Consider the following 14,872-nt stretch of genomic DNA (forward strand, 5'->3'; position numbering starts at 1 on the left):
AAAAAGCACTGCAAAAAAGATTGAGAAGAAACTACTCCAAACTATTAACAATGCTTTTTCTTGATGACTATTTCTTTTTTTTTTTTTTTTTTTTGAGACAAGAGTCTTGCTCTGTCACCCAGGCTGGAGTGCAGTGGCACATTCTTGGCTCACTGCAACCTCCACCTCCTAGGTTCAAGCGATTCTTTGCCTCAGCCTCCCATGTAGCTGGGGCTACAGGGCCCGCCACCATGCCTGGCTACTTTTTGTACTTTTAGTAGAGATGGGGTTTCGCCATGTTGGCCAGGCTGGTCTCGAATTCCTGGCCTCAAGTGATCCACCCAACTCAGCCTCCCAAAGTGCTGGGATTATGGGCGTGAGCCATCCACGCAGGGCTATTTCTTTTTTCTCTCCAAGTACTCAATAATAGGCATGAGTTTTTTCAAAAGTTTTGTGTAAACACCTTATTAAAAAACCCACTAGGAAAAATATTCCTAGGAACAGGCTGTTTTATTTGGGAAAGGGAATAAATGGCAGTGGAGGCTAGGGAGAAGAGGAACACTGAAAAGATAAGTTTGTCAGAAAAAGTGTGTATGAGATCCAGCGAGAGTGGCTGGGGACTGATTCCAAATAAACAAGTCTTGGCACGTGAAGAAGGTCTCCAATTAGGTGGAGTAGGATCACTAGACTTGGGGCACAGGACTCCAACTCTCTGGCTGGGACAGATCACTTCCCGAGTCTTGGCGACCTCATCTCTTCAAGAGGATGTGAACCTCTGCTTCCCCTCTCAGACCTCTTCGAGGGTCAAACAGAATCAAGTGTGCATCTGTGAAGTGCAGGGGCCTGTAGCAGGGAAGGGGTGGCAAGGGTGGTGGTGCTGTGATGAGGAAGGGCACACCTGCTGGCTTCCTCTCTAGTTAAGAGGGCCAGCAGGTGACTTGTGACTACAGACGTCAAAGTCTTCTCTCCCCACAGCCAACAGCTAGAATCCCAGCACAGGGTTCAAGCCTAGCGGGTCAGAAGGGCCTCGGAGCTTCTCTCTCTCTGGGTTCAAACTCCAGGGTAATAAGATGACAGATCAGAGACCTTTCCCCTTGAGCTGGCTAACTGGAAGCCCAGGTCCCAAAAGAGGGCCTGTTACAGCAGGGGAGGGTCAAAGAGGAGTAGCAGGTACCAGCTGAGGACCAAGAGGGGTGGAACTAATGGCAACATTCCCAGCGCAGTACCCTTGACCCTGCAGCCTCTATCTACACAATTAAGCTGAGGGGGCCATCGCTCTATCTCCCATTCTGCTTATCAAAGGGGCCTTTATGTTTCCACCTGAGTGACTCAGGATTTCTGGCTGTGAAGCACAGATGCCACTCTAGAGTGTGTGTGGACTGCGAAGTCAGACACGTCTTATTTTCCTTCCCTCTCTGGAGACTCCTAGGTTGGTGCTGGAAGAAGCCCCCAGGGCCACGTGATCCAAGTCCAGTGCTCCACTGGGGAGGGAAGGGACTTGCCTAAGGATCATGTGGTAAGCTCCTGACACTTCAGAATGACTTTCCCCCACGAATAAGCAAGTGCAGAAAATACAAGTCACAGAGGAGGTGGTTGTCTTGACTCCCAGCCAGAGAAACGCTGGGTAGATTTACAACCCTTTTCTTGAAATTACCCACCGGGATCATTCAGCAGCATCACCAGGTCAAAGGCTGTGTATCCATTTTTTGCACGAAGAGTGACATCAGCCCCTTGGTTTAGCAGATATTTGACAATTTCCTTATTCCTGGGAAGAAAATGCTGGAGTTACATTCACTGAAAGCAAAAGTATGGCTTTGCTCCTGGGCAACAAAACCAACAACATTAACTACAAGGCTCAGTCTCTGAGCATTTAAGAAGGGCATGGAAGGGCAAACAGTCTCATTCTCTCATTCCCTAGCACGTGGGCAGGTCAAGCGGGAACATGATTTAAATCAAAGTCTAAGTGTTCCTTCCAGGAACAAAATGAAAACCGAGGCTAGATGTGGCGGCCCACACTTGTAATCCCACCACTTTGGGAAGCAAAGGCGGGAGGATGGCTTGAGCCCAGGAGTTTGAGACCAGCCTGGGCAACATGGGGGGCCTTGTCTCTACCAAAAATTTTGTTTAAAAATCAGCTGGGTGTGGTGGTGCAAGCCTGTAGTCCCAGCTACTTGAGAGACTGGGGTGGGAGGATTGCTTGAGTCTGGGAGGTCAAGGCTGTAGTGAGCCATGATCAAGCTACTGCACTCCGGCCTGGCAACAAAGTGAGATACTGTCGGAAAGACAAGGGAAGGGGAAGGGAAGGGAAAGGGGAAGGGGAAGGGGGCCAAACCAAGGGCTCTGCCCAAAAATCACTGACCCCATGGGAGACCCCACTTCTTCCACCCTTAACCAGGACATCTCCATTGGGTAAGTCTCCTACAGACCAAGGTGTCTGAAATAAAATTTCATCTTGGAATTCAATGCTCATCGAAGAAGAAAACAAACTGCTTTCAGATGACACAGGAAAGTGATCTGATCACCTAAAAGAGGGTAAGGAAAGAACCTCTAATTGGGAATCAGATAACTTAGCAGCTACAAGATGCCCACCCCAAAGAGGAGGCCTCCAGGAGGATGACAGCCCACCCTGCTGGGATGATCACATAAGAAGGGGTTCATAAGCACCCTGTAAACACTGAAGCTTATTCAAAAGGAGAGAGGTAGGACACATCTCACCATCAATCATCACAAGATGACAATGGTATGAATCACCAATGTTTACTTCATACAGGGGCTACTTAAGGAGGTCACTATATCTCAGTGTGAAAACTCCAATGAACCAGTCATTGTGTTCAACTGAAACCAACCTAGAGAACCTTATCTCTCTGCATAAAATGCTTCTGCTGCATGGTTTTTCATGGCCACTGGTGAAATTCTGTGATGGGAGAACAGGAAATCTGGACACAGAAGGGTGGAAATAAAATGAACCTGTGCCGCTTTCATTTTTTTCTTTTCTTTTTTTTTTTTTTTTTGCAAGCCTAAATGTCGTCACAATTCTGGGGTTTGTATGCAGCATCTCAGGACCAGAAGAGCCCACTGGAAACCCCCATCTCAGGCCAGAACATATGTCTGGCCTTGTTGCTGAGGGCGTGGAGCTGGCACTGACCCATGGTAGGTCGCCTGCATGAGGGCTGTCCAGCCATGCACGCTGTCCTGCTTGTCAACATCCGCATGCCTCTCCACCAGTAGCTGCACCAGAGCCAGCTGCCCCGTAACAGCTGCTAGCATCAGGGGCGTCGCCCCGTCCCCATTGACCAAGTTCACGTGGCTGGGGTCTTCATCGGCAATCTCTTTGACCAGCTGGAAGTTTCCTGCAAACACAAGCAAGAGTCTGGGTGATCTGTGGGCCTGGGACCATAGGCTGATTTATCCTGTGGTTCACGTAACAAACACTTGCTGGCCCTGCCTCTGCAGTGGGCTGCTGGGCACCATAGGGGATACTAAGAGGGGGTCAGAGATAGCGCTGACTCTCAAATGCCTCAGTCTAGGCGAGACAGAGACAAGCACACGAATGGGTAGAAGTGTTACTAAAAGACAGAAGTATTGTTAGTGTCTTCAGAGAACAGATGAAGGACACAGAAGAAGGCAGAAGGAGAATTCAGGTCTTGCTGTGGGGTGAGGATCGGGAAAGGCTTCCTGGAGGAAGGGTCTATATCAAGAGAGAAAATTTTAGGCTAAATGTCTCTTTGTCACAAAGAGACTGGAATGGGTATGCAGAGAGGCATTTCAGAGGCAGGAAGAGCTGGGGCATATAGCTAGCCAGTGTTCGGCTGGAGTGGGGCTGGAGGCCCTCTGGAGTCTTAGAGCTCCATAATAAATACTGGCCTCCAGGATCTGAACTTCCAAACACCAAACACCAAAATGCCTGTTTCTTTCTCAAATACCCTGGGTGGCCCTGCAAAGGACTACAAATATTAGGTAGGGAGAATGTAGTTCTGTATTCTTAAATATCCAAAAAGATCTTCTAAAGCGCTTACCCATTTTCAATGCATGGAAAATATCAGGTCGCCTTTTCTCTTCATCTGGGTAAACAAAGATTTTAAAAGTTAACCACGGAAAGGTTTAATATAACAGAAAAGTCACAAGGGTGTAACAACACAGCCTGGCTTTAAAAAGCATCTAATTCTCAAAAGCAATCTAATTGGAGACCTACGTAATGGACAAATCCAGCAGCCCTTCTGGAAGGTTTATTACCAAAGAACATCTGAAAACACTTCAGAGACAGATCTTGCCAACAAAACACAAAAGAGCAGCAGATCACGGCCCTGATCTCATGCAAATAAAGCAATCATTTTTAGGCAAAACAAATGTTGGCATATCCTTTCCTAGATATACTGAAAAGTCTTGGGGTCTTGGAAAATCTTGGATTCCTATGGACATTGTTTAAAAAAATTTTTTTTCTTCTAAAAACTAAACATACAATCATAATTCCAAATCAGCTGCTGACATACCGAGCAGCTGAGCTCTACGGAAGTTCACAGACACAGCCAACAGAAGAGCCAATGCTCATGTTTTCTTTCCCTCCCATGTAAGAAGCAATCAGAACATGCTCCCTGCCCCAAACCTGCAGACACAGCTGCCCAAAGGCCACTGCCCAACTGGGCATCTTCATGCTGTACCCTGAAGCCCAGCTGCTAGGTTGGGGCCAGACCCCATGCCCACCTGCACAGCTGAGCCTTGCTGCAGCTGCCAGATGCTAGCCCCTCTCTCACATGCTCATCCCACACCTTCCTCCAAGCCTGGGCCAGCAGGTACCCTGCTCCTGTCAGAGCAGGCATCCTCATGGCCAGTCTGCTTGCTAGGGGGCTGAAGGCAGGCCTTCTGCAGTCTTTAACTGATCCCAGGGGACGGAGCAGCTGCCAGAGGGAACTTGTGAATCTGGGCTGACTCTGGTCCAGATAAGCCCTCTTGAGCAGCTGGGAGGAAGCTGCAGCCTGGGGCAAGGAGCACTGAGTGTGGAGTCAGTGCATAAGAATTTCAGTGCGCATTTTTAGAGTAAGCTGCCTCTTCATCACAAATGTGGGGATAACATCCCTTTCATCTGGCTGTTGCAGGGATCAAATGATAATGGTAAAGCCCCATTCAAAGAACAATTATTTCTTTACTAGCAACCAGCAAGGTGGACCCCAGAATTCTTTTTATGAGATGGAGTCTCACTCTGTTGCCCAGGCTGGAGTGCAGTGGTGTGATCTCGGCTCACTGCAACTTCTGCCTCCTGGGTTCAAGTGATTCTTGTGCCTCAGCCTCCCGAGTAGCTGGGATTACAGGCACATGCCACCACACCTGGCTAATGTTTGTAAGAGACAGTGTTTCGCCATGTTGGCCAGGCTGGTCTTTAACTCCTGACCTTGAGTGATCTGCCCGCCTTGGCCTCCCAAACTGTTGGGATTGCAGGTGTGAGCCACCGCTCCAGGCCAGAACCCCAGAATTCCATTTTTTTTTTTTTTTTGAGACGGAGTCTTGCCCTGTCTCCCAGGTTAGAGGGCAGTGGCGAGATCTCGGCTCACTGCAATCTCCACCTCCCGGGTTCAAGCGATTCTCCTGCCTCAGCTTCCAGAGCAGCTGGGATTACAGGCACCTGCCACCACACCTGGCTAATTTTTGCATTTTTAGTAGAGACGGGGTTTCACCATCTAGGGCAGGTTGGTCTCGAACTCCTGACCTCATGATCTACCCATCTCTGCCTCCCAAAGTGCTGGGATTACAGGTGTGAGCCACCACACCTGGCCAGAATCCCAGAATTCTTCATGAGAAGTACAGACACTGCCACAGGACACAGTACATCAATTTTGCCTGTGAAATACTATCAAGAAACAATTTTGCACCTGACTTTTAAAAAATATGTCATGTTCCTCCAAGTATTCACGAACCATCTTTGCTGTGGGGGGAGGGGTCTTCTCATGCCAAGACCTTTTCACAGAAGAGTGTCACCTGGTCTTAGTGTTTGCTGCTAAGCAACCATCTGACACAAGTTAATCACTGACAGCGGAGCCTGGCCCCAGGAGGCAGGTGCAGTTGTGTCCTGACACCCAGTGACTCTGGGCACGTCTCCTCCTCACTTGGGGCCTCAGTTTTTTCAACCATATCCAAGCAGTCCCAGGGACCCTGTCCCATCCCAAGGAAAAGAAATCTGCTCCAACCTCCACACCACAACCTCAATGGGGAGTCAGGGGTGTCACAATGACAGCTACCGCATCAAAGTTACCCTGTCCTGCTGCTAATGAAAGGCAGAGACCAGGGGACCTCCAAGGCCTTGGTGGGGGCTGGATTTCCAGGCATGGCACAGTAAGAGCTGGGGCTCCTATTATTTATTTCATAATCTGTCATTATCAATAGCACAGCCTGCACCCTACCTGGGGCTCTTCCCAGGGATCCCCCATGGCCAACACACTCCCTCAGGTCCTGCATGTCTGCTGCAGTTCCACCTTCTCAAGGTTGCCCTACCACTCCATTTGACACAGCAGCCTGCATTGTCCCAGCTCTGCCACACCCAACCTCTTTACATTGCCCTCTTTTTTTTTTTTATTTTAACCTCATGGCACTTACCACCTACCCTACTATATATTTAATATGTATATTTCCTATTGACTGCCTATCACCCCTTATCAAGGCCAAGGTCCTCAAGGGCAGAGATTTGGATCTCATTTGTTAACCGATGTATCCAAAGTGCCTAGAAAGGTCTCTGATAAATAGCAGGCCTCAGTACATATTTGTGAAGTATCAGAACGAATGTATGATCAATCAAAACATAAGAGTTTCCATTTATTGGATGTCGTGTATGTGCCAGGGCACTGCGATAAAAATTTTACAGGCATGATCTTACTATTCCTCACAAAAATCTCCCAAGAAAAGTGTCTTTATTGTGACTATTTTATGAAAAAAGACACTGAAGTCCTGTAGGGCTAATTAACATCACCAAGACCACCCAGGTACAGAGTGGGAGAACTGAGCCTCAGGCTGGGTCTGCTTGATGGGAACATGACCCGATCCTGCTGGAAGACCCGAGGTTCGCTCCCGTCAAATACGCCGACAACACTGTGGAGTAACGCCAGTTCTCATGTGCTCCCTCTGGGCCAGGGAGGATCTCACGTGACCCCCACAGCAGTCCTGAGGCGGGTGTCACTCCTACCACCCATTTGTGGAGAAGGAAATGGGAGCTTGGTGAACTCAGGCAACCAGTTCAAGGTCCCTTGGCCAGCAGGGGCATAGCCAGGGTCGAACCAAGTAGACAGTGACCTTGGCCACATCCACCAATGTGTCTCAGCCTCTGCGTCTTGGTGAAACAAGGGCATCACCATCCCATGATGCCAGGACAATCCCTAAAGTGAAGCCTGTCAGAAGCTAAGCCCGGGGGCACTCCATGAAGATTCAAGATGCAGAGGCTGAGGAAACCTGGGAAGGAAAACACACACACAGCAGAAGAGGCACAGCTCGGCACGCACGGGCAGCTGCAAGTTCTGGAGTGTCCACTTCTGAGCCTGAGTTCCCTCCCCTGCAAAATGGGGGAACACCCTCCTCAGTGGGTCCCTGCGAGGGTGAGGGGAGATTCAGCATGGCAGGTGTGCTGGGCACAACAGGGCCTGGGAAAGGCAGATCCTTTCCTCATCCCCGCCACAAACAACCCAAACCTTTAAAGGAGAGCAATGGCCTGTGTCAAAAACAAAAACAAAACAAAACCCTGTCCTAGGAGACTGGGGCCCTAAGTTCTAATTGCAAGCCTTTATGAGTCCCTAACACTCTACTGTGCTGAGTATCTCACACACCAGAGGATAACCTGCCTTCTGCTCACCACCACCCCGTAGTAGTTGTCATTGTGTCCGTTTCACACATGCGGCAAAGGCTCAGAAGAGTCACGTGTTAAACCAGCTTCTAGAGCCCATGCAGAAGGTGCAGGTGGGAGAATCACTTCTAGGTGCTCTTCCCATGGAATCCTCACCTCCTGAGTGCCACTCACTCAGTTTCCAATGGGTGTGTGACCTTTGACCAGCTTTCTTCCCTCTCTGGGCCTCAGTTTCCCACCTGGACAAAGTAAGAGTTCTCTTGGCTTCAGATAGGCCTTCCTAAACTTCACTTCTTTTTCCTTCTCATTTGATCGTCCTCTTCATTTTTGCCACCTCTCTGTCATTACAGGCTTTTAAAACATGTTTATTTCAGACTTACTCTGATTGGATGGTATATTTCTTTTTTTTTTTTTTTGGAGAGTATATTTCTAATAAGCATTTACCAAATTTTCAGCATCTCTTAATTGATGGGGCCACTGTATATTCTTTCAATGGTAACAAACTTAACACTTTCAGGTCTTTTTAGCCAATGTGCCTGAAGCTACTTTCTTCAGTTCTTGACCTCTCAGAGCTAGATGCTTATATACACTGCAGCCCACCTACTGTTACTCCCTGGCTGTCAGTCCTGCCATCGAAGTCAGGTCTTTTACATAGACAGAGGGTACCAAGGCTGTGTGTCGCGATCTTATTGCAAACGGTGCATTAGAGGTTTTGAAACGTGGTATGTCCTGTGGCAGATTTGCTAAGGATTGTTTAGACAACTCTTTACATGCCACAGAGATGGCAAGAAGTTAAAAAAAAAAAAAAAAAGACACACTGCTAGATGTTTTTAAAAAAACTAATTTTCACCAATTTTACATGAATTAGGGTTTGAGAAATGATCAGGGCAGAGGAGGTCAGGCACACTATGGTACAGCAGGGGCTGGCAAACTATAGCCCATGGCTCAAATATGTCCCACTGGCTGTTTTTGTAATTGTAATTTATTGGAACCTAGCCACAACTGACTCATTTACATATTATATGCATAGCCACACCCATTCATTTACTCATTACATATGTAAGGCTGCTTTCACTCTAGCAGAAGTGACTACTGTAGTTTTAACAGAGACCGTATGGTCCATACAGTCTATTTGGCCTTTTACAGAAAAAGTTTGCCAAACCTTGTTCTAGAAGGACCCCAGAACCAACTGCATCAGAATGATGTGGCTGGGGAGAGCAGCCTTGTTATGGAGGCTTCTAGACTCTTGCCCAGGGCTACCAAATCAGACTCTGCAGAGAGTGGGCCCAGAACCTGCATGTCACAGGCAACCCCCTGACACTTAAGCACACCACTTCCTTAGTCTCACTGGTCTGCAGGGGTGGACTCTGAGTTCTGTGTGTCCTTCCAGTAGAGCAATCCTCAGCTTAAGCCACATAAACACAATTTGGGGTCCTCTGTGAAGTCACGGAGGGGCATGCAGCCTGACCTGTTTTGGGCCTGACGGTGGTCATCGGGTCCAGGTAGTCTACAAGGTCCCTGTGCTTGCAGTCCAGTGCAACCTCGAAGGCGGTCTTCTCCAGCACGCTGAGGTGGTCAGGGTTGGCGCCCTTCTCCACCAGTTGCTGGGCCACTCCAAGCCGCCCAGTGAGTGCGGCCAGCATCAGTGGGCTCCAGCCCACAGTACGGGCTGCGCGGTTGGGGTCCGCACCCCACTCCATCAGTAGACGCACCACGGCCTCGTGCCCGTGCTGGATGGCGGCCATCAGGGCCGTGATGTCCAGGGGCTCATCCCTGTTGCCGCCCAACCCCAGTTGCTCGCCCGAAGAGTGGTGATGGTCCACAAAGGCACCGGCTTCCAGGAGCAGCTTCACCACACCCAGGTGGCCGCCCCGAGAAGCCACAGTGAGCACACTGGCCCCTAGCCGGTTCTGGGCATTGACATCAGCCCCGTGATCCAACAGGAGGTGTGCCACACTCACATGCCCAAATCTGCCAGGAAGATGGAGAATTAGTGACACTAAACACACAGCACTCGGGAGACAGCTTTTGTCGTCCTGAATTGTCATGAATTATTAGTCCTGACAGCTAATAATAAGAGTCTTATTCTTGTGCCAGGCACTGTGCCAGTCCCACAGATACGAATGCAACATCATGAAGGTGAGCAGCTGCCCTGCCCGGGTTCAAATCCAGCTCTCCCCACCACCAGCTGCATGACCTTTAGGAAGAACTTTGATTTCTTTGTGCCTTCATTTCCTGATCTGTAAAATGGGGATATAACTGTGCCTACCTCAAGGGTTGTTGCGGATTAAATGAGTTGTATGTAAAGCACCTGGCTCTGTGCCTGGCCACAGGAAGCATCACATCAATGTTAGCGATTGTTAGCTATTACAATTGTTCATGTTACATTACTCAACATGCCAAGGGTTACCCAGCTGGTAAGAGGCGGCATCGGGTCAGGACAGGTCTGTGTGAATCCCACTGCCCTTGCTTTTTCCCCTACACCATGCTGTCTCTTACATTTCAGACAGTCCATTTTATTCTGTTTTATAGCCTGGGAATCTGTCTCTCTGCCTGTGCTCTAATTTCCACACAGGCAGGGCCCATGTCTGATTCATTTCTACCCACCTCCTCATCCCCAAAAGCACACACCCCATGCCAAGAGGTGTGGCAAGGTTGTGGTCAGCAGATGGGCTGGGCATTGCGGCCTGGAGGCCTGCTGCCACCTGCTGGCAGGAATGTTTGCTGCAGGCGGCTGAGGATCCGGCCTAGGCCAGATGTTCCTCAATGAAGTCACTGCTGGGCCCCTGAAGAGACAAATCTGCACCCACCAACTTCCTAATAAGAGGAGAAGCAAAACAGGTGCCTCTTCCCAGCAAAATCTCTTCCTTCTTTTAACACCAGAGGGCAGAAAAGTTATGTTTTTGGTGTCTCTGGTGGGCTCGGAGCTGTGTATCTCCAAGCTAGAAGCAGCCCCTAACAAGAAAACAATGACGAGACGGGGGGCTGTCTACTCCAGGTTTTCGAGACCACAAAGCCACTGTCATGTCTGCACCTGTGAGACAGCTTTCTGGGTTTCTCAATGCTCAGCCCTCTTTCCCGGGCGCCAGTTTTGCATCTCATCTAAACCCAGGACCTCCCTCCTCCTGGCAGCTGGCAGCTAGCGGCCGGGCCAGGGCTGAACTCTGTCCGAGGCTCCAGCTGAATACCTTCTGGGATGTGAACCTGAACAGCATGAGGCTCCTCAGCCGCGGAGCAAGAGCCTGGTGACACAGCTCCATCAGCTGCAGGGGGCTGGGCCTCTTGACCTCCACTCCCAGAGCAGAAAGGGACAAGGCAAACTGAAACCAACTCAATGCAGAAAGCTGCACCCCAATGTCTCCCCGCCTCCAGTCATGTTCCCTCCTGCCCATCCTCCATGTGACCCCCAAATGATATTCTCCAAACCCAAATCTGTCACTCGCCAGCTTCTGACTGCCGAAGACCTGACTGCTTTGCCAACCTCACTTCCTCCCGCTCCCACACCACACCTTCCTGCCTCCCCCACACCTTCACCATCAGAGAACTCTCCTGTCCTTATCTACTCAGCACACCCCCAACCGTGTCCTGCTTCAGGAGTCGGCTCAGATCTCACCCACTCCAAGCAGCTTCCAGACCAACCCTCACCAGGCTAGGTCAGTGCCCCTCTTCTAAGCACCTAATTCCACGGGCTTGCCGCTGGCTGCAAGTGAGCCCTCTTTCTCTAATTCTCTCTCTGCACCCACCAACTTCCTAATACAAGTGGCGGGCTCTCCAAGGACAGGACAGGGTTCCAGGCATGTTGTTTCCCCAGCCCCTACCATAGTAGCTGATCCACATCAGGGCTCAGTAAATTTTGTCAAACTAGCTGAGTAAATGAATGCATAAATGGCGTAACCACATAGGGGAAGGTTCAGAGGTGAGCAGTGGAAATCACTGAAGAACTGGTGTATCCTCTACTGTAGCAGAGATTTCTAAAAGATTACACTAGTTATTGAACATGAGATAAAATCTAGCATAATCCCTAACAGCAGATTACAAGGTGCTGTCACATTTTTATCTCATTTGATCTTAATAAACCCCGAGATAAACTCACAGATTAGGAAACTGAAGATTACAGTGGAAAGCAATTAATCTAAAGCCTCTCAATTTGAAGGTGATAAAGTCAAAAGTTGAACCTGGACTCAAAATCGAAGCTCCAGTATAACCAATTTTTAAGGAGGAAAAAAGGGCCAAATTAGAGCAGAAATAGTGAAATTTGGAATGTTTTCTGAATTAGTGAGTAGCCCAAGAGAGCACTCAACTATGCGGAAAATAAAAAAGGATTCAAGCAAGGCTGAGATAATGTTGTGGAGGCTAAGTTTCTAATAGGTAACTGCTGGAGATGGGCATGCCAGAGGCTTTCTGAACAGGTGCTGTGATTACTGATGAATTTCAGCAATTAACACCTGTGTTTAAAGAGCTGGCACACATTTTCCCCTCTCAAAGCACCAGGCTGAGAGTCCAGCTCTGCCCCACTGGCAGGCAGGAAACGAAGGGTAGGGAAGGAAGGTAAACACTATGCAACCCTGTCCCTAGGAGAGAAGTCTCGGGCAAATTTGGCAAGCCGCTTCCTCGCCACCAACATCAAGAGGGAAACTATCAGTTACAGGATTCATGGCTCGGAGCACAGGCTCTGGAGCCACCTCCCTAAGTGTGCATCTGTCTGGCGACTTGGTAGCTATGTGACTTAGGCAAGTTATTTAACTTCTCTGTTCCTCAATTCTTCATCTATGAAATGAGGATGACAAGAGTACCTCCTTCCTAAGGTTTTGTATAGATCGAATGAGTTAATTCATTTAAAGCACTTAGCACAGTGCTTGACTGAAAGTAGGTGCTCCATAAAGGTTACTTTTTTTTTTTTTTTGAGATGGAGTCCTGCTGTTGCCAGGCTGGAGTGCAGTCGCAGGATCTCAGCTCACTGCAACCTCTGCCTCCTGGGTTCAAGCGATTCTCCTGCCTCAGCCTCCCGAGTAGCTGGGACTACAGGCGCATGCCACCATGCCCACGCCACCACGCCCAGCTAATATTTGTATTTTCAGTAGAGACAGGGTTTCACTGTGTTGGCCAGGCTGGTCTTGATCTCCTGACCTCGTGATCTGCCCGCCTCGGCCTCCTAAAGTGCTGGGATTACAGGCGTGAGACACCGCACCCAGCCAAAGGTTACCAGTTATTTTAAGAACAGGAAAAAACACGGCGGAGCACGGTGGCTCATACCTGTAATCGCAGCACTTTGGGAGGCTGAGGCAGGTGGATCACGAAATCAAGAGATTGAGACCAGCCTGGCCAACATAGTGAAACCCTGTCTCTACTAAAAATACAAAAATTAGCTGGGCAGGGTGGCACGGGCGTGGTGGCACGTGCCTCCCAGCTACTTGGGAGGCTGAGGCAGGAGAATCGCTTGAACCCGGGAGGCGGAGGTTGCAGTGAGTCGAGATCGCGCCGCTGTACTCCAGCCTGGTGACAGCGAGACTCCGTCTCAAAAAAAAAAAAAAGAAAAAAGAAAAAACACTAACGTCACCATTTCTAATACTAAAACACCCACAAGAGTCCAAAGGCACAGGGTGTCTGACAGTCTGGCCTGATGCACACAGAGAGCTGGGATGATAAATAGATGCTCACTTAGACCCAGTGTGGTGGCTGCCAGGGGTGCGGTTTTGAGCAGGATTCTGGGGCATATCCAGATCCAAGGAAGAAGAGCACAAGGCTTGGAAGGTGTCAGCACATGGGCCATGCATTTGCCGACCCCGATATGAGGGACAGACACACTATACATCCTTCTGGAAGTCTTCCATACATACTACTCCTCAACTTGACCTTTTGGTATGAATTACGCAGCAGAAAGCCGGAGCACAACTCAACACAGGCAGAGATGCTACCTGAATGTATAGTCGGTGTCACATCAACTGAGGAACAGCACATTTTAAAATACCCAGGCTCAGACTATCCTGCAGAACTTGGTTAAAACTGGTGATCAGGGGTCTCCGAGACACTCCGAGGCACGTTAGTGCTGCAGTCACAAACCTCACTCAGTAAATTCCTCAGCTTCCCCCTCCCCCCATTCCCTGGCAACCGCCTTCTCTCCAGGGGGGACTAGTACATCATTCTACTCATACATAATTCTACTAGTCCTACCAGCTCGTGCACCCAAGCCTTTGCATGGGCCTCCCATCATGCCCTTCCCACATCCCACTTGTTCTGTCCTGGCTAATTCTCAGGCATCCACGTGGAGGTTATCTCCACGTGGATATAAACATCATTTCTACCAGAAACCTTCCCCAACGTCTCCAAAATGGGTCAACTGCCCCCAGAGCTACTCAAACCTTTCCGGTCAAGCTCGTTCCTTTGCCTGGCCTGTCCACCACTGCCCTGGTGGTGACTCTGCCTGGTCTCGGAACATCCTCAACGCCAAGCCAGGAAGGGAAAGCAGGTTCTGAGGAAACCCTTACTGCAATGAGAAACGAATTAAATCAGGCTGGGCGCGGTGGCTCACGCCTGTAATCCCAGCACTTTGGGAGGCTGAGGCGGATCACAACGTCAGGAGATCAAAACCATCCTGGCTAACACGGTGAAACCCCGCCTCTACTTAAAAAAAAAATAATAATAATAATAAATAGCCGGGCGTGGTGGCAGGCGCCTGTAGTCCCAGCTACTCGGGAGGCTGAGGCAGGAGAATGGCATGGACCCGGGAGGAGGACCTTGTAGTAAGCTGAGATCGCGCCACTGCACTCCAGTCTGGGCGACAGAGCCAGACTCCTTCTCAAAAAAAAGAAAAAAAAAAAGAAATGAATTAAATCTCTAAGGTTCTAAGTCTCTACGATTCTGTTCGTTGTCTCCAGATTCTATTCTGAAAGGCCAAAGTTTCTAAGAATCTGATTTTATGTTAATACAAAAGTATTTCCATTTCTATGCTCAAAGTTTACCAAAGACTACTCAAAGTTTACCATCCCAACTCTAAGGAGTCCTTAACTCTTTACCTCCCGGGACATCTGGCCGCCGGGGAGATCCGGCTGCCCGGGGCCGCGTCCAGGGCCCCCG

At 49.3% G+C, this 14,872-nt stretch overlaps 1 protein-coding gene across 2 annotated transcripts in view; it reads right to left on the minus strand.

Moving 5' to 3' along the window:
- ANKS6 (ankyrin repeat and sterile alpha motif domain containing 6) overlaps nt 1-10,559 on the minus strand; it is a 68,003-nt gene extending 57,444 nt beyond the window's left edge. For both annotated transcript variants that reach the window (XM_011993761.1, XM_011993762.1), the window contains exons 1-4: nt 9,267-10,559; nt 3,996-4,040; nt 3,125-3,329; nt 1,638-1,744 (exon numbers count right to left, since the gene is read on the minus strand). In XM_011993761.1, coding sequence (XP_011849151.1) covers nt 1,638-1,744; nt 3,125-3,329; nt 3,996-4,040; nt 9,267-9,846 — 937 coding nt within the window. In that variant the 5' untranslated portion in view covers nt 9,847-10,559. The remainder of the gene's footprint in view (nt 1-1,637; nt 1,745-3,124; nt 3,330-3,995; nt 4,041-9,266) is intronic.
- Between the last annotated feature and the right edge of the window lie 4,313 nt (nt 10,560-14,872).

Source organism: Mandrillus leucophaeus, unplaced genomic scaffold, assembly GCF_000951045.1.
Source record: "Mandrillus leucophaeus isolate KB7577 unplaced genomic scaffold, Mleu.le_1.0 Scaffold433, whole genome shotgun sequence".
Classification (NCBI taxonomy): domain Eukaryota; kingdom Metazoa; phylum Chordata; class Mammalia; order Primates; family Cercopithecidae; genus Mandrillus; species Mandrillus leucophaeus.